Raw genomic sequence first — 22,688 nt, 5'->3', positions numbered from 1 at the left:
CATTTATCCCAAAATAGAATGGTTAAAGCAAATCCAATTGCAATGTTATTTTTTTTTTTTTTTTGAAAAAAAAAACGTATTTGTTTATTTCACATTTTTCAAATGCTAAAATTAACACAAAAACACAATCTTTGCAACTAAACGCTCAATATCGATAACAAATAAACAAATAAATTTAAAAGTTTAAAAGCAAACATTGTTTGATTTAAAAATGGTTCTCTCTCCAAAATGGTCAGATTTATTTCATCTCAAGATGGGATTTAAAAATCATAAAATATAATGGGCCAGCAAATCATCATTATTTGCAAATTACCATCAATATTGATGATGAGCTACTTCAGGCGACCATAAATCTTAAATTTGGACGAAGAGGAGAAAAAAAATATATAAAAATGACTGGCCACTACATACAGCTATAATATTGAACAGAAAAGATATGGTGCAAACGTTATCGTAGTGACGTCAAATTAGCCTAGACCATATTGAGCGGTTTGTTATTGTGTTGGCATGAGTTGCTCATTTCTCTACTTTATTCGTTTTCTTTCACATTTTCCATATGTTTTGGTTGGATGAGAAATGATGAAAAACATTTTTTGTTTTTGTTTGTTAATTATTTTTTAAGTTTTTTTTTTTTTCCACAAAGAAGAATTTATCAATAGCTTATGTCTATGCACTTACCAAATGGGCTAGACCATTTTATATATTATCTATGAATTCCAATTAATATATTCATTCGCATCTATTTTTGTGCGAAGCCGTAAATTAGCCAGTCACATGATGTGACACAAATAATGGGGAGGCTAGAACGTGTATGGCGAAAGAATTTCAAAAATGTTTTCAAGTTTGCTCTTTTCTTCCGTAGGAGACACTTTGAATCGATTTTAGAATATTGTGTACCATTTTTTTGAGTATATGCATATTTGTATATATAAAAATGTGTTTTTTTTTATCAAAACTATACTCTCGATGTATAACCGTGTAATGCTAACAAGCTATGTTTCCTTAAAACTAAAATTCAAAATCATATATTTTAAAAAAAGTACCTGAACGATTTTTATCTATTGCGGGTCTTTAATACCAAATATGAATGTGACTTAATGAGACTATGATTATAAAAATATCGACCAATATGGACAATGATTTGACACCGGCTGTAGATTCCATTTTGAACTGCAAATACCAAATTGTACACAAATCCGTTATATAATGTGGCTTAAACCGTCCAAATACATAATTTTGGGAGGAACCGTTATATGCCTCATCGGAATAACCGTTTCAGGTCCTTGGTCTCTTCGGACCGAATTCGTTTCAGATCAATTGGAGGCGATCTAGGGATGTCCGTACGTTTGTCTGTCTGACTGGCTGGCTGGTGTGCACGAGAGCTCTCGAAAAAAGTATCCGCTTTGATCTTAACTTGGTACATCGTAATATTATTTTTAAACTTAGATCGAGTTCAGAGATGGGTAATATCGGCCTTCTCCTATTGGTACTTCCCCCACAAAATGTCGAAATTAAAAAAAAAAAAATACTTAACTGCACAGAAACTGAAAGGATAATCCGATTTTACTCCAACTTTGTAAAACTTATTATTTGCAGCAGTGCTGGGTCAGGCGCGAAAATGGACAATATCGGCCCACTCCATCAAGTACCTCCCCCACAAAGGGTCAACATTTTGAATAATTATAAGCCTTATAAAATGTGATGTAAAAGTCCGATTGTCTTCAAATTACACACGTCACAATAGTTTTTTTAACCCAAAGTCTGGCGTGAAGATGAAGATGTAGCGGTCCTTCTGGTACCTCCTCCACCAAGGGTTAAAATTTTGAATATTAAAAGGAGCTCATAAAATACGAAATTAACATCCGATTCCATTTGGACTTGGAACATCTTAATATTTTCATCAACACAAGATCTGTTATTAAGATGGTAGAAATCGAACCATTCCTTCTGGTACCTCCCACACAAAGGGTCGAAGTTTTGAATAATCAAAACGATTATAAGCATTCGGTTACTACTAACACATGATCTGCTGTGAAGATGGAATATACCGGTCCACTCCTTCTGATACCTACCCCACAAAGGATTAAAATTTCGAGTATCCATGAAGCTCGTGAAATTAACATCCGATTCCATTTAGACTTGGTACATTTCAAAATTGTAATCAACACAAGAGCTGTTATAATGATGGTAAAGATCGAACCTTTACTCCTGGTACCACCCCCACATAGGGTTCAAGATTTTGCAAAACAAAAAGAATGCGAAATATGCAGCCAACTCTCTTCAAATTTCACACACACAAAGATCTGTTGTGAAGATGATATACATCTGCTAACCCACAAAGGGTCGCGATTTTCAACACTTTTATCTGTCATAGCTTGCGAAACATGTCAGCGATTCTTTACAGATTTGAAGATCAATAGATTCACGATATCGTATAGCCGCCCAATACCGGTACCTCCCGATGTTCGGTATTTTGATGATTTTAGCCACGTTTTTCAATGGATTTTCTGAAATCCGATATGTGATATATTTTTAATAGCTGCGTATGATTCTGACAAAAAAATTGTGTAAATAGAACTACGATTGCATATAGGTCCCATATAATGATACCCCCAGATATTTAATATTTTGATGATTGCAGCCATATTTTTTTTAAAGCAATTGTCTGAAATTCTGCACTTGAAGTTAATTTCATGTATTTTACCGCCTGAAAGAGAATGGTCTATATAGGTCCATGATGTCGTATAGCCCCCATATAACAGTACCTTCTCTATTCGTTATTTCGATGATTTTAGCCACATTTTTCAATGGATTTGTCTGAAATCCGAAGTCTGAAGTTCTTAATAGGTACTTATGACTCTGAGAGAAAGTCGTTTAAAGAGGTATACGATTGCATATATTTCCCTCATATATTCGGCATTGTCATGATTTTCGTGATTTTTTTTATAGAATTGTCTTTCCCTAGCCTATTTCAATTATGTTTTTCAAATTTGGATATCATAAAAATATAAGAAAAAATATATTGAAAATAAAATAAAAAATTCCCTAATGGTGGAGGGTATCGAAAACTCGGCCGTGGCTTAACTGCCTTACAAATATGAAAATTGTTCATAGAGAAATTAGTCACCTTGGAATTTACGACCGACCGAAAAATTGTTCAACCGAAAAACCTTACGCATTTAATTGGCATAACAAGTTTCTATTTATTTTCTATTTTCAAATCTATTTCAACATATTATGCCTAAAAACAAAAAAATTCCATAATTAATTACCATAAACAATTATTTAGTTTTACCTTGTTCTTGGTTATTCATTGTTTTTGTTTAGGTGAAAGTCAATATCGCGAAAAATTGTGAGTTATTGTTTTTTACCATTTGCTATTTATAAATTGTTTGTCTTTGACAAACAAATAACAAAATAGCAAATGCAAAAACAAAAAACATGGAATAACTTGATTTTGTTTCAGATGAGATTTTCTGGCAATTTACGTCTCGAAATCCCTGGCAAATTCTTGAAGTAGACAATTAAGGTTTTTGTACATATACAAGTATACGACAGTGTGTGTGTGTGTAGTGGAAGGAACACATTAAGGCAAATGGACATAATTAGTATTCAAGTGTTTTTCCCAATACTCTGCACACATCAAGTACTAATATATATTAAAAACTACTTATAAATATGGTCATTCATTATGTGTTGTGAAACATAAACATATGGATTTTCAAGTTTTAGAACAAATGGAAAACTTTTCAAATCAATTATCATGAAAACAAACAAAACAATCCGTAAGGAAAGATAAAAATCGGGGGGATCAGACTAAATGTTACCCTACCCATTGTGCATAGCTTAGCAGAGCTACAAATATTCGTATTGGGAATTTGTGTAAATGAAATCATACCAAAACAAGTAAGCAAAGGCTATAGTCGTGCGGGGCCGACCATGTTATACCCTAGCCCCTTTATGTCCAACTCCATTTGGTCATAAAGCCCTGGTCTGATGTTGTCCTTATGTTTTCGACCGGGGCCATTGGCCCAATATTTACGCCCTCCGTCGTGTTGTTAGGTATTCAAAACAATTTCACATGAAAGTTGTGGTCCATTTTACAGTTAAATCCAATGGTCACCCAAAATGGTAAACTTCTTCCCTGTCCTTAACTGTCTTTTCATGCAAAATTCCGTGTCGATTGTTTTTCAACTGCGACCTGTAAAACGACTGCAAAAAAAAAAAAATTTTTTGGTTCATTGGGGTTCACAAGTTTACATATTCAAAAAAAAAAAAAAAAAAAAAAAAAAACAAGTAAAAAAGCTGTAAGTTCGGCCGGACCGAACTTTAAATGCCCTCCATCATTTGGAACGAATTTGGCAATTTCAAAAAAAAAAAAAAAAAAATCTTTAAAAATTCTGTTAAAATCTTAAAAATACCGAATATAGCCGTTATATTAGGGTCTATACGACGACATGGACCTGCATAGGTAAGTTTTGTCACAAGCCATTACAATATTCAAGTGCGAAGCTTGAAAAGAATAGTTGAATAATGTAGCTAAAATCATCAAAATACCGAATATTGGGAGGTTCCGTTATATGGGGGCTATACGAAGACGTAGACCTGCGCAGACAATTTTCTGTCTAATTATTACAAACTTCAAATACCAAATTTATTCAATTCCGGTGAATAATGTCGCTAAAATCATAAAAAAACCGAATATAGGGAGGTACAGTTATATTGGGGCTATACAAAGGCGTGGACCTGCGCAGACAATTTTCTATCCGCTACGAACATCAAATACCAAACTTGAAAGAATTCCGGTGAATAATGTCGCTAAAATCAATAAAGTACCGAATATCGGGAGGTACCGTTATATGGGGGCTATACCAAAACGTGGACCTACATGGCCCGTTTTTAATACCAAAAGTCCTGCAGGCATAATATACATTTGAGTAAAATTTTATCAATCTACTTCAACTCGTTCGGAAGCTAGATTTATTTCCACAGACGGACGGACTTCGCTAAATCGTCATAGAATTTTTTGCTGATCAAAAATGTATACTTCGAGGTGTTACAATCGGAATGACAGACTTAGTATACCCCCCATACTATGGTGGAAGGTATAAATATGACAAAAATTGAAAAAAAAATGTTACAAAAAATATTCACTGTTTTTTGGCATATTTTAATACGATTTTCTTAGATTTTGTTCTGACAATAGACAATTCCGAATTGATGAGAATCAGTCTGAAGTGGAATAACGAAGATATATTTCTTTTACCTACAAATATTACATAGCTTGCTATGTATCCGATATCTTAGCTATCAGCATCACTGTAATGGTCAGAAATTACCTTTTAATGCATTTGTGATTTGGACTGGATAAAAATATTCGAGGTTTGGTGGAAATTTTCGTATTTCTTGTCATAAAAGTTATGGTTTAATTTTCCCGTTAAATATTGTCTGATGACCATCCAAATTGGTAGGCTTCTGTCCAGCCCTAAACTCTAGCCCCATGCTAAATTCCACGTCGATCGGTTCATAATTGTTGCCTGTAGAACAACAGAAATATCAAGAATTTTTCTGTTTTTGGTCCATTTCAAAATAAATAATATTTCGCGATCATCTCCAAAAACAACAGGGTTCTATTCTGACCTTTACCCCACCTCCATTTTCAATTTCGTGAGGATCGGGACATTATTGCGACCTGTAGCTTGAAATTAACATGGACAGACGGACATACATAGCTAGATCGACTCAGCTCGGCGAGATAGGAAGATCCGTGTATAGTTTCCTAAGTGGGAAACCGATATTTCGGGGTGTTACATATATTTTATAATACCCCCAAAACATAGTGTTGCTGGGTAAAATAAGTTGAAGAGTATCAGTCGGTTTTGCCGACAAATTGCCTTTATCCGTTTATATTTTGACATGTATTATTACTATTTAAAATTTGGACTCTCTATAGGGGAGCTACCCATTGAGTAATCCATTTCAAGTTGTACTACTTTTTTTATTCAAAATATTGACCCGCTGTGGGGGAGGTATTAAAAGGAGTGGACCGATATATCTCATCTTATTAAAAATGTTGACCTTTGTGGAGGAGGTACCAGAACGTGTGAGCCGGTATATCCCATTTTTACACCCCATCTTGTAATGGTTAAAATATTGAGATGTACGAAATTCAAAGAGAATCTTATGCATATTTCACATTTTATGAGCGTTTTAAATATTCCAAATTTTGACCCTTTGTGGGGATGGTATTCAAAGGAGTAGTCCGATATATTCCATCTTCACATCAGTTATTGTTTTGGTTGGATGTGCGAATTTTGAATATAATCGGATGCTTATTTCGCATTTTTTAAGCGTTGTGGTTATTCTAAATTTTGACCCTTTGTGGAGGTAGTACCAGAAAGAGTAGTTTGCTATAATCCATCTTCACACCAGATTTTGTAATGGTACAAATATTGGTATGTGTGAAATCTGAAGAGAAACTGCAGTATATTTCGTATTTTATGAGCATTTTAGATAATCCAAATTTGGACCCTTTGTGGAGAGGGTACTAGAAGAAGTAGTCCGATTTTGTCCATGTTCGCACGCAATCTTGCGATAATGGAAATATTACGATTTGCAAAGTTTGAACAAAATAGGATTATTCCTATGCAATAAATTATTTTCTTTGCAAATATTGATATTTTGTGGGGGAGGTATCGGAAGGAGTAGACCGATATTGCCCATTTCTGAACTCGATATAAGTTACGGTGTACCAAGTTTGGACCAAATCTGTCACTCCCTTTGAAAGTTATCGTGCGCACCAGCCAACCGGACAGACAGAAGGACGGACGGATATCTCTAGATAGACTCCAAATATCCCTAAACGGATTTAGCCCAAAGGTACCTGGGATCTAGAACCGTTACTTCAATGAGGCACGTTTTGGCCGTATCAAATGATATATACCCTCTCTAGCCATATGGCTGAGGCTATAAAAACATTCAATAAGTATTTTCTTTGTAACATTAAACAATTTTGTTGCCAATCTTTATTAAAGCAAATTTTGCAAATATTTTCTCATTATTCATACATATATGTGCCATATGCAATCTTATTATGGAATTTAATTGCCAACAACAGAGTCATTTGAAGCAATTGTCAAATAGCTTTGTTATGACATTCGTATGGTCTATGAACACAATAATGGAATTCATTTGAAATCCAAAGGACTTCTAGTCCTTAACATATACAAAAATAAAATCTCTCATCATCTTCATAACTTTGTTAAAAGCATTTTTTTTGCTATAGATATTTACATTCGAAAGATATTTACCAACATTATTATATGTGCATATTTTGTGTGTGAGTGTGTGTTTGTTGGCCTTTGTTTGTTTGTTTTCTTGTTTACATGGATTTGAATTCATTTGTTCTGATATTCATATCTTCTACTTATGAATGTTGTTTCTTTATCTAAGGTAACCACAAGAAACCGAATTCCGACATAGACACATGAAATATATGAAATGTGGCAAATGTGTGTGTGTGTGTATGTGAAAAGTCCTTGTGTGGTATTCATAACATACAGGTGAAGTGGATCGTTCAATTAGACACGTTCATGTCATAAACACCACATCTTTAGTGACATCTTAGGAATTATGGACAATGGTAAATTATTTTGAAAAAGATATGTATACAAATAAATGTGCGTACTTGTTTGGAAATATAACTTACTTCGACTGTAAGTAAAGAATCCAAATCCTGTGCGAAAAGAAATTAAATAAAATAGCCCAGACATGGCAGTGATATATATTTTGGAAGCAAGGGTTTGACCTGAATAACAAATATTTTGCCAGTGCTACCAAGACGGGACCACTTTTACTATGATTCTCCAAAATTTAGCTTTAGTTAGGGTCTTAGCAGAGATTTCATAAATTATGCAATGATTTTATGGAGCTGTTTCAATTTTTTTTAAAAATGTAATGTCAAAACTTAATTAACTTATAACGGATTAAATGCATAAGACCACATCTTTTCGGCACTCAGAGTCATATCTTCATATACTGATAGAACACCGAAAAAGCGGTATTCCAAGAAGGGTTTTCAATTTCCCGAATAATTTTTAATATTATGACCCTTTGATAGCTTAAAAGTTTTATTGGGCCCTTTATATTATACTTTTATATCTGTCGAAAATTGTTCTACACCCGAAGAAAAATCGATCGGATAAGATGTCCAACTCCCTTGCAATAAATAAAACCAGTAAGAAAATGTCAAAAGTCGGACGAGGGCGACTATATGATACCCTACACCACTATGCAAATTTAGTGGAGCTTCCGTAACAAAAGATTTTTTGAAGTAGATCCTATCAACATTTGGCTTTACAGCAGTTATAGTTTGGTTTCAGAGGGTACAAATATATGGGAGGCATATCCTGTTCTGAATCGATTTTGTCGAATGCATATTACGAATATGAGGGACTTAAACACCAAATCGGATGAAACATATATATGGGCGCAAATTTGATGTACTTGCTTCTAGACTGGATTCGGTCGGATGTACCAAAAAATTGGAATTTTTGACAGATATTGGCCATTTGGTGCACAATTAACCCGAAATCGGTTGAATATATGAAAGCTATGTCCAAATCTGAACCGATCCTAATAAAATTTGGCAAAGGTATTTCTGGACTGTATCTGAATTCTGATACAAAATATCATTGTTGTCGAATACATATTACGAATGTGAGCGACTTAAAAACCAAATCGGATGAAATATATATATGGGAGCCTTAGCTATATCTGAACCGATTTTCAACAAATTTAATGTACTTGCTTCTATACAGAATTCGGTGGGATGTACCAAAATTCAGGCCATTAGGACTTATATTGGCCATTTGGTGCACAATTAACCCGAAATCAGTTGAAGATATATGGGAGCTATATCTAAATCTGATCCCTGTTACAATCAAATACATAAAATCATAATACCCTTACCATTATGTGGTGTCGGGTATAAAAAATTGGCTATTAGCGCTTCTCATAACAAGAACTACCTATGTGGACCATTTTTTAAACCAATTATTCTTGAAGAAATTCAAAGCTCTATACCAATTTTGAAGGCTCTGTTTTAAATGCGATATATATCTCAAAATATAAACGTTATTTTGTATATATGTCAAGGCTATATAAAAGCCTTTACAGGTATGGTCTAAGAACCCGATAGTCTAATGGAATTTTAATCTACAACCTGAGTACTATTAAATCCACTTGGAATTTTTCACAATCTAGCCTGGTTGAATTGAATAGCCCTGAAGTTCATAAAACGCGAAATGAGCATCCGGTTATTTTCAAACTCAACACATCGCAATATTTCTATCAACCCAAGATCAAGTGTGAAAATGAAATATGTCGGACCATTGCTTCTAGTACCTTCCCCACAACAGATAAAAATTTTGAATAATTATTATTTCTCATAAAATGCGAAATGAGCATTCGATGCTCATCAAATTCAACAAATCCCAATTTTTTTATTTACACAAGATCTGGGGTGAAGATGGTCCCACTCCTTCTATTACCTCCTTTTTACTTTTAACGGGACTCAAAAATTTGAATAATTAAAACGCTCACAAAATGAGAAATTAGCTTCCGATTCTCTTCAAATTTCAGACATCCTAAAACGATTTAGCCCTGTCCGTCCATCCGTTTGTTGTAATAACGCCATAGTCAAAACGAATAAAGATAGGAAGCAGTGATCTGTGTTTTGTCTGCAGGTAGGTCAATACGAAGATGGGCTATATCGGTACACGATATCACACAGCTCTCATATGACGATGCCCCCGATTTTGAAGATTTTAGTCCCATTTTTCAATGGAATTGTCTGAAATTCTACACAAGAAGTTCTTTGTGGCCTGAAGTGGCCCCTGAAAAAGAATTGTCTTTATATGTCCACGATATCGTATATCCCCACATAACTGTACCTCCCGATATTCAGTATTTTAATGATTTTAGCAACATTTTTTTTATGGAATTGTCTGAAATTCTACACAAGAAGTTCTTAATGACCATTTTACCCCCCAAAAAAGTATTCAATTGAATTGTCTGAAAATCCACACAATCAGTTCTTTGTGAATACTTTATGCCCTGGAAAAGAATAGTCTATATAGGTCCACGTTTTAGCATAGCAACCATATAACGGTACCTCCAGATATTCGGCATTTTCATGATTTTAGCGACATTATTCATCGGAATTGTTTTGGTATTTGAAGTTCGTAATGGGTACTGCAGCCTATGACGGAAAATTGTCTATAAAGGTCTACGTCTTAGTATAGCCCCCATAAAACAATACCTCTCTTTATTCGGTATTTGGATGATATTAGCGACATTAGTCACCGGAATTGTTTTAAATTTCGTACAATTACTTATGCACCAACACGTCTTTGTATGCCACCCTAAAAAAGGTTTTAATTTAAGCGGTCTTTTTTGACGGATTTTTTTTTTAATTTTTCAATTTCCTTCCGAATGGTATAAAAAGTTCGACCCGGCCGAACTTAGATGTTTTTTTTTTTTTAATATTGTGAAAACCAATCACTTTTCTCCACAGCAAATATGCTTGTATAATTTTGTGGGATACATTGTGCTATTTAATGGATTTTTTAGTTATTGAAAACATAACTTTTCCGGTATAACATTGTGCCGAAATGGTTTGACCTGGAAATAGATTCAAAATATTAAACAATTTTTACTACAATATAAATAAATATGAAAAGCGAAAACCACCCATGGTGTTGTGTCCTAGAAATGTTACTTTTCTTCTCAAAATGTCTATTCCGTGTGTAAATGTGTTATCAGGTCACAATTTATTGTGGACAGCAGATGTGGTGAATAAATAAATAGTTGTTCCCTTGAAAGGCAATTGAAAGTAGCAGGAAGGATGGTGGAAGTAGTACACAAAACAAATAATAATCAATTTATTTTTAAACTATTCAGTTGAAATGAAAATCAATTTGAGTTGCTGAGAGAAACAAAAAAAAAATAATAAAAAAACACTAAAATAATAAACAAAACAAAAAGACATTGTTTGTGCCAGAAAGTGAAAAAACTCAAAAATACTGAAACTAAAAACCAAACAGACGCTGTCGCATTTTTCTTTTTATTTTTTTTTTGCGTGTGAAAATGATTTTTTTCACAAACATTTGCCAGCTAAAACGCATGGATGGACCCGCCACATTTGGTGTTCACGTAAGGCGGGTGTGAAAAAATGCGCTGAAAATTAATTTGCAAATATTGACTCACATTGTCAAAATTCAACAAAAGCAAAAAAAAAAAAAAAACATAACCTCCATGGTGTGAATAACCTGAAACAAGGATGTAAAGAAAAAACAAACGAATTGATAAAAAACAAATTATCGAATATTTAAAATCAAATTTATTTATCACAAAGTTAATAAGAAGCTACCAAAAAAAAAAAAAAAAAAAAATTAATGCGACCTCCTGGTTTAGAATGGCCTTGTTCAAAGTTCAATAGAACAAATCCCAGGTGGTAATAACAAAAAATAAAATTAATCTCCGTATACACCCACAAGTGTGAAAAGCCAACCGAATGACAAATGACTCCATAGAGAAATCTAAACTAAATAGTGACCTTAAACTCTAGTTGAACTCATTTGCTTTGAAGCAATTCAACGTTCCAGGTGGAGAAGTTTCCAGCAAAACTTCATTATTTTACGCTGAGCTAAAATAAAACCAAACTATTTTGTCATGATGAAGCATGATGTGATGGTGAAACCCCTACCCGTTAGTGTTAGCAAGGATATAACGAAAAAGAGCCTTTGGAAATCACGATCTTCCTCCGAGACAGCCACGCCCAAGAGCCCCATGACGAAGGCATTCGATTTTCTTCCCTGGTCACGAAGCAAAAAATCCAGTGACAAATCAAGCAAATCTACGGATAGTAAAAATAAAAATGATCTTTCACCCACAAGTGCTGGCAAATCGATTCTCAGTACATCCGCTGAGGACAAAAAGGATGCGGCAAATTATCAACGAAATATTTTTCGCAATGGCGGTGGCCTTATCAAAGATATCTTAAGCGATAAACAGAATAAGGATGAACGACCGCTTAAGAAATCATCGCTGCGTCGAGCCCGCCAAGTTACCTCACGCAATAAGAGTCTGGACATACACGAACTCATAACTTGTGTAGAAAAGGAACTCAACAATGGTTCTGGAGATCAAATGGGCAGCGAAAAAGCACAACATCGTTTTCTCGATGATACATTCATTGAGAATATCATGAGAGCCAAAGAGGCCTATCAAAAGAATCTGCTGGAAGAAGAGCAGCAAGAGGAGGAGGAAAATCGTAGGAGAGAGCAGCATGCAGGTCGATACAGCTCTCGACATGCGGACGATTTCCATGACACCGAAGATGAGTATTTCTATCAACAGCAACAGGAATTGGCTCATCTCTATCCCAATGGTGATGGTCGCAAGTGTCCCAGTGGAACAAACACCGGCAACACCTCTCCAAAACACATCCTGTTCAACGATGAGAACACGGTATATCTCATCAAGAAGGGCCAACCGGTCAACAAATCTCTTAAAAACTGTGATAAAGAACGTAAAACACATACCGAAAACATATTGAAAGCTCGTCTGAAATTCAAGAAAATATCCTCATCCTCCGATCCAACACCGCATGCGGATTATAAATCCACAATACTTTTAAATAACAATCATGTGATAGGCCAGGATAAAATGGCCGCTTCTCGAAGAAGTATTTTGCAGAGACAAATAACTAATCCTGAAGATTACAGCGGCTATAAGCCATGTACTAGTCCCATACAGTTGCGTAAACGATCTCCTTCGGCGGGACGATATCAACAAAATCCGCAACATAAAACAAACGGTGGTGTTTACTCCTCTCCGCCCTTTCAGCGACGAAAATCATTGACCGAAGGTCTGTTGTATGATTTACCCAATACCGCTACCGGCGGCACCCTACTGCATGATAGTGCTGCTGCCGGCAATTCCAGTACTAGCAGTATGGGCAGCGGTGTCAGTGCTACGGGTAGTACAACAGGTGGTATTTTAAACGATCGTTCCCGGGCCGATAAACCCCGCAAGAAACTGTCTTTCCGTGAGCCGGTAGTTGCGGAAAAACGTCGTTCACGTCGTCAAAGTGCAGAGGTTGTGTCCGTCACAACGAACGGTATAAATGTCCAACCCGCCGCCAACAAAACCAATAACAACACATCAAATTCAAGCTGTGATAATTTAGTTAATAGTAGTAGACGTTCAACGCCATCCAATGATGTAACCACGCCGACGGAAGAGGATTTAATGCAGGTAAGGAAATAAACATATCAGGGAGGGGAGAATTAATGTTGGAGGGGCCAATTATATCATGAGCGGTGCCTATTGTGGTATTTGGCTCATCTAACCCTGTGCATATATCTTGAAATTTTTTACGAGTGCCATTCGTACTAACACGATAAAAATGTACTGAAAATTGAATAATTTGTATTGGTGAAACGAATTGATCTAGCATTCTGAAATCGGAATGAGAGTCACTAATCGAGTGCTGGATGGATTTACCCAAAGGGGTTTTGGCAATTCGAACTTTAAGACTACGAAAAGTTCTAAAATAGTACTAAACTTCTAACATGGTACCGTTTGGTATTATGCGAAGGGATAGAGAGAATAACTTGAAATTTGAGGGTGGAAATAAGTTGATATATGAAGATGGTTTTAGAAAATTGTACTAAGTGTGCGAACTGTACTAAATAGTACTAATGTTTGGACAGTTTGATTTAGGGTAAACGGATGAAGCTGGAATTTTAAAATTCTATATTGGAGTCCCTCTTGGCGTTAGGTTTGCTATTAAGAGGTTTTGGAAATGTGTACTACAAATGCACGAAAATAACTAGATAGTACTATATTTGGTACAATTTGGTATTGCGTGAACAGAAAGTGCTAGAAATCTGGAATTTGTTATTAGGGTCGCTGTTCATGTCTGAATATATGGCTGTGGTTTCGGAAGTGTGTATTATAATTGTACGAAATGAACAAAATGGTACTAAATTTGGTCTTAGTTTAAGGAATAGAGATAGAATTCTGAAATTAGGTATCTGAGGTTAAGATTTGGAGCTGGGTTTTAAAATGCGTACTATATTTGTACGAAGAGTAATAAATGGAACTCAATTTGGAAAAGTTTGGTTTAGGGTGAATGGATGATGCTGGAATTTTGTATTGGGGACCCTGCTGCTAGTAGTTTTGTGATAAAGAAATGGGTTTTGAAAGTTGTACTACAAGTGCACGAAAAGTACTAAATAGTACTATATTTGCTATTGGGTGAATAGGTAGTTCTTGAAATCTAAAAATTTGGTATAAGGATCGCTGTTCATGTGTAGCCTGGACATATGGCGGTGGTTTCGGAAATGTTAATTGTACCAAAAGTACTAAATGGTACTCAATCTGGTATTGGTTGAAGGGATAGTGATAAAATTCTAAAATTTGATATTTAGATAACTGTTGATATCTAGGATTGAAATTTGGAGCTTGGTTTGAAAATTGCTAAATAGTACTAAATTTGGTTTGAGTGAAGAAATAGAGCTGAAATCCTGGAGGTGAAATCCTGGAGGTGTATACTATAATTGTTCGAAAAGTACTAAGTGGTACTAAGTTATGTATTAAGTAACGGAATATATCTGGATTTACGAGTGGTTGTAGGGATAGAGATACAATTCTGAAATTTCATATTTTGGGCTGGGCTTGGAAAAGTACTAAGTGGTACTAAATTGGTTATTGCGTGAAGGAATAGAGCTGAAATTCTGAAATTTGATATAGATGTCATTGTTGGTAGCTGGGGTTGAAAATTGGAGCTGGGTTTGGAAATGCGTACCATAATTGTTCGAAAAGTACAAAGTGGTACTAAATTTGCTATTGCGTAAAGGAATAGAGCTAAAATCCTAAAATTTGATATAGATGTCGCTGTTGGTTTCTGTTTTTGATATTTGGTTCTCGTTTTGAAAATGTTCGAAAAGTTCTAAGCGGTACTAAATTGGGAATTGGATGAAGTGTTTGGGCGGGACTTACGAAAATTGATATTGAGGTCTCTGTTGGTCTAGGATTGAGATAAGGAGGTGATTTTGGCAATATGTACCAAAATTGTACAAAAAAGTTCTAAATGAGGTATTGGGTAAAATCATAGAGCTGGAATCCCGAAACTTGATATAGAGGTCCCTATTGGTTTCTAGGGTTTATAATTGGATTTGGGTCCATTGTGCAATGGTTTTATTAATATCCTTCTCGGAAAACTTAAAAATGAAAGATTTTGAAGACTTTATGAATAACATATTAATAAAAATAAAAAAACCAAAATCTGAAAATTTAGAACGACGTATGAAGTTTTAATTAAAAAATGTTGTCAACCTGAACAAATTGTGCATTTTGAGTACTAAAAAGGCATATGGAGTATACGATAACTTGTCCAGTGTCTTTTCAATAACATTCAATAAATCTAGAATCAATGTTTTGGTGAAATTATTATTTACTTTCCATTATTAACTCCTTACAAGTATTAAATAATTTTCCTCTCTCTCTCTTTTTCTTATGTTTCATTCCAGTCTCAGGCCATGCGTATTGTACGCACCGTTGGACAGGCTTTTGAAGTATGTCACAAATTTAATATACACAAAAATTCCCTGGATCATACAGAAGAACGTTCCGATATCTCGTCGTCAGAGCTACTGGATGTTGAGACGCGTTCCGAACAGCACGTCAGCGATGATGATCTTCACAACAAAAAAGGTAAGATGTAATTTCATCGAAATGTTAATATAAATATGGAAATGCATAGCAAAAACAACTCATAATTGATATTCATATAAACAAAAGATCACATCTGCAAAACTTTGTTTATTGGGTCAAAAAATCGAAAAGCCCAAACCTTAAGGTTAATAACTTCAGATGCCATGTCTGTTTATTAACCAATGGAAAATGCGTTTTACATCTACTTATCTGTGCGTCTTTTTCTTATCTTCTTATTACAAAGAAAATAAATTTCCTTTACATTACGCTTGGCGGTAATTACCGAGTTTTCATATGCAGACAGGAAGTGTGGAACTTGTACATTGCACACACACACACACATACACTCACAAACACACACATATTTTCGCCAATGTTTTTGGAACTTTTAAATTTCAAGATGGAAAATATGACGAATAGGAAATATGGTATATGTATGTATATTCTTATCTAGGAAATTACATATACAAATCTCTTGATATTCCATACATTTTATGAATGTACGTGTGTGTGGATAACCTGAAATTGATGAGGTCATATTTATCTTGTAATGCATTCACACATTTTCTCTAATGATGTCCTCAAGCATGTCATAAATGTGTAATTTTCTAATATCTACATGCGGTCATCTCAATAATGTCTAATATTTTGAGGTTATCACAGTGGAGGATATTTCACTTCATATTCAGGATAAACAAGAGAAAATGACATAAATGTCGGCATAAAATCGAATTTTTGATACCCTCCACCATGAGGGATAAGCAAGTTATTGAAAATAGCAGCGCTGAGATTTAGCATCACCAATGAAGTTTGTTATGGAAAAGTGGTCAAAAATTTGGAAATATTATAATAAAATTAAAAATATTGTATAAAAAGTATACACCGAAAAGTGGGCACAGTGGGCCAACTTCTAGGAACATAAAATCCGAATTTACAAACAGTTAGAGTGGTACTGTCACATTTATAGTTTTATCTTAGCAGCTGTAGAAGCTTTATCGGCTGTAGAATCCTTCAAAATACCGAATATAGGGCGGTATCGTTATATGGGGGCTATACTGCTCATACATTAAAATATGTGAATTTTTCTACAAACCGGTAGGCCCAGCCACAATTTTTAACCAAAGTAGTAAAGAGTTGGCCCTTTTTTTGTTTCCGGCATTTTACGGATCCAATCATCCTTTTTCTTCTTTCGCAGTGGATTTTGTGCCACATATAGACTATATCAGGTACTCGATTTCTTTTATATCACATATATGTATGCCTTTTTTTGAAAATAATAAGTTGTGAGAAATCTTTAGAAAATCGGACAATTATATAAGATTTTTAGCTTTTTTGGGGAAGCCACAGAAATGAATGAACAAAAATATTGGGTATTTTCCATCATCTAAATTCACCGATGTGCCAATGTTGAACTATATCGAGTACCTCCTTTGGCTAAAGGAAGATTTTTCTATTTATTGCCATATTTTTGAAGTGCTGTGTTGTTGTTGTGCGGATGTGGTAAGGGTATTATGTCTTTGTCCGTCTGTCCATGTATTTTTGTGATCAAAATTATCCGATAGAGATTTAGATGAACCCTATTGAAATTGGTGGGAATCGGTTCAAAGTTAGACATAGCTCTCATATATATTTATCCGATATAAGTTTTATTGTTTTTATTATAAATGATCCGAATTTTGGTACATCGTGCACAAAATGACTTCATATAGAACCCATATTACGATATTCCGAATTTGGATGATGTTGGCGACATTATTCACCGGAATTGTTTCAAATTTAATATTTGTAGTTCGAAATAGATTCTATAGCCTAATACAGAAAATTGTCTGTCTGGTCTACGTCTTCGTATAGTCCCCATATAACGGTACCTCCCGATATTCCATATTTTGATGATTTTAGCATTATTATTCACCGGAATTGTTTCCAATTTGGTATTTGAAGTTCGTCATGGGTATTACAGCCTATGACAAAAATTTTTATATGCAGGTCCACGTCTTCGTATATCCCCCATGGAACGGTACCTCCTGGTAGTAGGTATTTGACGATTTCAGCAACATTATTCACAGGTATCGTTTCAAATTTCGTACTGGAATTCCTAATGGGTACTACTGCCTATGACAAAAAATGTCGTATACAGGTCCACGTCTTCGTATAGTCCCCATATAACGGTTTTCATTTAAGTGGTAGTTTTCGGTTTTTTTTTTTGAAATTTTTCAATTTCCTTCGGAATGGTGGAGGGTATTAAAAGTTCGGCCCGAACTTACCTTCGTATTTTTTTCGCAAAATTTTGAAAATTTATGGGGATACAGATTTCACATATTTGGTGCCGATTTCACATATATCTGATGCCCCAAATACGATATATATGTACTTTTCCAAGGAAATTTGAAATCAGTGACGGAATTCGGTACAAAAATGAATTTGTGAAAATAAATTAAAATATAGATACCATATATTATTTCCATTCAAAAAAAAAAAAAAAAAAAAAAAAAAAAAAAAAGAACGTATCCAATAGCGATCATAGGTGGTATGATTTCTTTCACACAAAATTCTCAATATTTATATATATTTGTTACAGGTAGTACTAAATATAGAGAATGGTGTAGGATAATATAAAATAGGACCCACCCGTTCGTTTTGATACAATAAAATTTCTAGTAGATAAATTTATCATTTTCAAATCTTTGTAATAATTTTACGAAATTCTTTCACTGCAACATTATCTGTCTTAAAAACGATTTTAAGTGGCCCACAATTACCCAGACATTGATAACAGTAATAATGAATATTGAATTTCAATTTAATAACTTCTGCCTCATTTGGAAATCTTACAACTTTAATTGTGTGCAATTACAATAAGCAGTTTATTGAACACTAACTGATACGTACACACAACAACCTATATCGAATACAAGCCGTACTACTAATTGGCATAGCTTACATTTTCAATTTGTACAAAACAATTTTTAAATTTAATGGCTCCCATATTTATTCCCATTTTTAAACATCTCTGGAGGATGTTTAAAGCTCAAATTGGCGTCAAGGTTTTCTCTGAGACCAGATCACGACAAATTATGGTCCCCTCCATTAAATATGCACATTTCGTTTAATATCGGTTTTCATGTCTTTTGTTAAACACGAATTATGACATTTTTCATAGCTTTTCCCCTTTTAACTGCTGACATTTATTAGAAGTACGTGAAATACAAAAAAGAAGAGAAAAAAACATTATTCACGTCAAATCAACACCAGGAACACAAGCTCAACCATGTCAGACACAAGAGTGATTTGACAGTGGCATGGCACTAATACAGCTTTTTAGCATCATCATCACCAACACCACCAGTAGAATGCTTTTAGCTCAACATTCACCCACCACTCCCACTATTGTTGGATGTAGGGAGGATATTTCTTTCTTCATTTTTATTTTGGTCCAAAATTTTCTCGTTGTTGTTGCTGGCTTTCTTCTATTTTTACAACAGACTGTATTTTATTTTAATGGCTTTTTACGCCTCAGACTGGCCATAAAAAACCCTCCTATTGGGTCCTTTTATTGCAATGTTTGGTGTCAGCAGTAATTTGTTGCACGTCACGCCATGGCATGACACTCTTCAGTAGCTCGAAATCAATTTTCACACATGCAGCATTTTTTTTTAACACAATAATCAGTTTATAGGTTTTTAAAAACCTGATCGTAAAATCAACAATTTACATAAACTGGCGAGATTGAGGAGATTTTTTTCGGTTTAATTCTATAGAATGTGTACTTATCGAATTATGTGGCACGATACTTTAAAGAAAAAATGTTTAATGTAAAGAATATTCAAAATCAGCAATTTGTAGTTAAGCTTTTATGCAAACATAAAAATCAAAAAAAAAAAAAATAAATAAATAAAACAACGAGGAGATACTGTAATAGGATAATGATAAAATAATAGAATCTCTTATATTTTAATTTAATAATCGAATTATAAAAACTCAACAATAATTAAATCCAGTAAGGAATTTGCAAAATTTTGGGAATTTTTGTAAAGTAAATCATACCTACAATGGCCGTTATTGAATGCATATTACGGCTTTGAACCAAAATTCAACCTAATTTAACAATAGTAGCCATATTGAAGCATTCTAAGCTGTATACAGGGTAAGATAAAAAACTGCAACCAAGTCAAACGACATAATTTTTACATTTTTTTAAATTTTATTGAATGAAAGCAAAAAATGTCGGAAATAGCATAAAATTTTAGAATACGTTTAGATTAGATCGAATTGGTCACCATTGGCACGAATTATGATCTTCAAAAGGCCAATGGAACCGTCACACACCGAATGTTACTCTGCGGTATTTAGGCCCATTCCCGGCCAAGCACTTGCTTGAGGTGATCGACACTTTGATATTTTTTAGTGCTAACATAGCTTTTCGAAATCCTTCAGACACAAAAGACCAACGGATTGGTATCCTACGATTTTGGTGGCCATTGTGCCAATGAAGCGAGGAACCTCATTTAATAACCATGCTTGGGCGGCGCGTGCTGAGTGCGAGTCCTGTTGGAATCTCCAAGGTCTGCGGCCAAAATGTTTGCATGCCCAAGACTCCAGAATATTTTCGCGATAATATTCGGCATTTATTCTGATGCCACGGTCGTTTAAGACGAGCGGAGAGCGACCATCAGTTGTTATGGGGGCCCACACCATCACCATGGCCAGCGCTTGAGTTCTGGTGCCCAACCGAAAGTTCACATTTTCCGCTGACCTCTTTGGCAAGTGAACACGATCATTTTGTTTGTTTACAAACAGTTGGACAACGAATGTTTTCTCATCGGAGAAAACCAAATTCGGCAGTTCAGCACTTTCAACCAAGCGAAGCAGCTCTTTAGCTCTTTTGAGTCAACTTTCTTTCAGTTGCGGTGTAAGTTTTGCACTTTCTGGAATTTCAATGGCTTTACCCGAGCTCATTTTTCAGTATTTTCCGAATGGAATATTGCGATATGTTCAGCTCACGAGCCATTTTTCGGCCACTGCGACGCGGGTTGCGATCGAGTTGCTTTTTTACTTTTCGAACCATTTTGGCTGTGTTTTTTGCGTCAACTTCCTTGACGTCCGGTTACGCCACCAGTATTGCGGTAACGGGAGATAGTACGAGACACAAAAGATTTATTCACATTTAAATGCTGGAGTGCTCCAACGATAGCCACCTGTGGTTTTCCAGCCAAATATAAAGAAATCACACTATCACGCCTAAATTTCATCACGAATAACTTTTTTTCTGGAAAATTCTCACTAAAATGCTTTTTTTGTACCCTTGTAAACAATATAATGAGCTGTCACTTGGCTAATTTTAACAGCTGTCGGAAGAGTGGCATAGAAATGACAACAGTCTGAAGTTGGTTGCAGTTTTTTCATCTCACCCTGTATATCACTGCACAGACAGAAAATGGTAAATCCGATTTTGCACCTATTTTGCAAATCCTAATATTGCATCAGCGCTAGGTCAGGTGCGAAAACGGACAATATCGGTCCACTCCATCAAGTGCCTCCCCCACAAAGGGTTAACATTTTGAATAATTATAACTCTTATAATATGTTATGTTAGAGTTCGATTGTCTTTAAATTACACATATCACAACATTTTTATTAACCCAAGGCCTGGTGTGAAGACGGAATATATCGGCCCACTCCTTCTGGTATCTCCCCCACAAAGGGTCAAAATTTTGAAACACAAAACGCGAAATTAACATCCGATTCCATTCAGACTTGGTACATTTCAATATTTCTATCAACACAAAATATGTTAAAAAATGGTAGAGATCGGACCATTCCTTCTGGTAACGCCCCCGCAAAGGGTCAACATTTCGAATAACCAAAACGAGCATAACATCCGAAACAAGCGTCCAGTTCTTTTCAAATTTCACACATCCCATTATTTATAATAACACAAGATCTGCTGTGCAAATGGGATATATCGGCGTACTGCTTCTCTCTCTTAAAATAACACACATCCCAATATTTCTACTAACACAGAATATGGTATGAAGATTATAGATTTCGGCCTACCCCTTGTGGTACCTCCCCCCACACGATCAACATTTTTAATACTTTAAACTCTCATAACTTATGAAACAATTCAGCTATTCCATTCAAATCTGGTATATCTTAATATTTCCCTTAACAAGGGATCTGATTTGAATGCATTAGGGTGTTGGCCAGATAAAATTTATTTCGAAATCACCTATGACGAATTTTTATACCCTCTACCATACTATGGAGGGTATATTAACTTTGTCATTCCGTTTGTAACTCCTCGAAATACTCATGTCAGACCCAACAAAGTATATACATTCTTGATCAGCGTAAAATTCTAAGTCGATTTAGCGACGTTTGTCTCTCTCTCTCCCTCTCTCTCTCTCTCTCTCTCTCTCTGTCAGTATGCCTATCCGTCTGTTGTAATCACGCTATCTTTCGAACGAATTGAGATAGAAGACTAAAATTTTGCACACATGTTTATATTCCCAGTAGGCAGGTTAAGTTCGTAAATGGGTCATGTAGGTCCACGTTTTCATAGCCCCCATATAACGGTACCTCCCGATATTCGGAATTTAGATCATTCACGTCTTCGTATAGCCCCCATATAATGGTACCTCTCTATACTCGGTAATGGGAACTACAGTCTGTGACAAAAATTGTCTATGCAGGTCCAGGTCTTCGTATAGGCCCCATACTTCAGTACTTCCCTATATTCGGTATTTTGACGAAATTGCTTGAGATGTTGTATTTGAAGTTCGTAATGGTTGCTATAGCCTGTGACAGAAAATTGTCTATGCAGGTCCAGGTCTTCGGTATTTTGATGATTTTAGCTGCCTTATGCACCGTTTATTTCAAGTTTCGAATTTGAATATGGTAATGGC

The 22,688-nt window shown here is 35.1% G+C and overlaps 1 protein-coding gene across 6 annotated transcripts in view; it reads left to right on the top strand.

Moving 5' to 3' along the window:
* Window positions 1-22,688, top strand: part of LOC101893229 (capon-like protein) — a 506,622-nt gene that overhangs the window by 431,691 nt on the left and 52,243 nt on the right. For 3 of the 6 annotated variants that reach the window (XM_059131882.1, XM_059131881.1, XM_059131880.1), the window contains exons 2-3: window positions 10,963-13,320; window positions 15,600-15,783. In XM_059131882.1, the coding sequence (XP_058987865.1) occupies window positions 11,734-13,320; window positions 15,600-15,783 (1,771 nt within the window). In that variant the 5' untranslated portion in view covers window positions 10,963-11,733. The remainder of the gene's footprint in view (window positions 1-10,962; window positions 13,321-15,599; window positions 15,784-22,688) is intronic. The other 3 variants (XM_059131885.1, XM_059131884.1, XM_059131883.1) reach the window with 1 other exon arrangement.

This window comes from Musca domestica, unplaced genomic scaffold, assembly GCF_030504385.1.
Source record: "Musca domestica strain aabys unplaced genomic scaffold, Musca_domestica.polishedcontigs.V.1.1 9, whole genome shotgun sequence".
NCBI classification, from domain to species: domain Eukaryota; kingdom Metazoa; phylum Arthropoda; class Insecta; order Diptera; family Muscidae; genus Musca; species Musca domestica.
The sequence above is the reverse complement of the archived record's forward strand: the minus strand, read 5'-3'. Positions and strand labels throughout refer to the sequence as shown.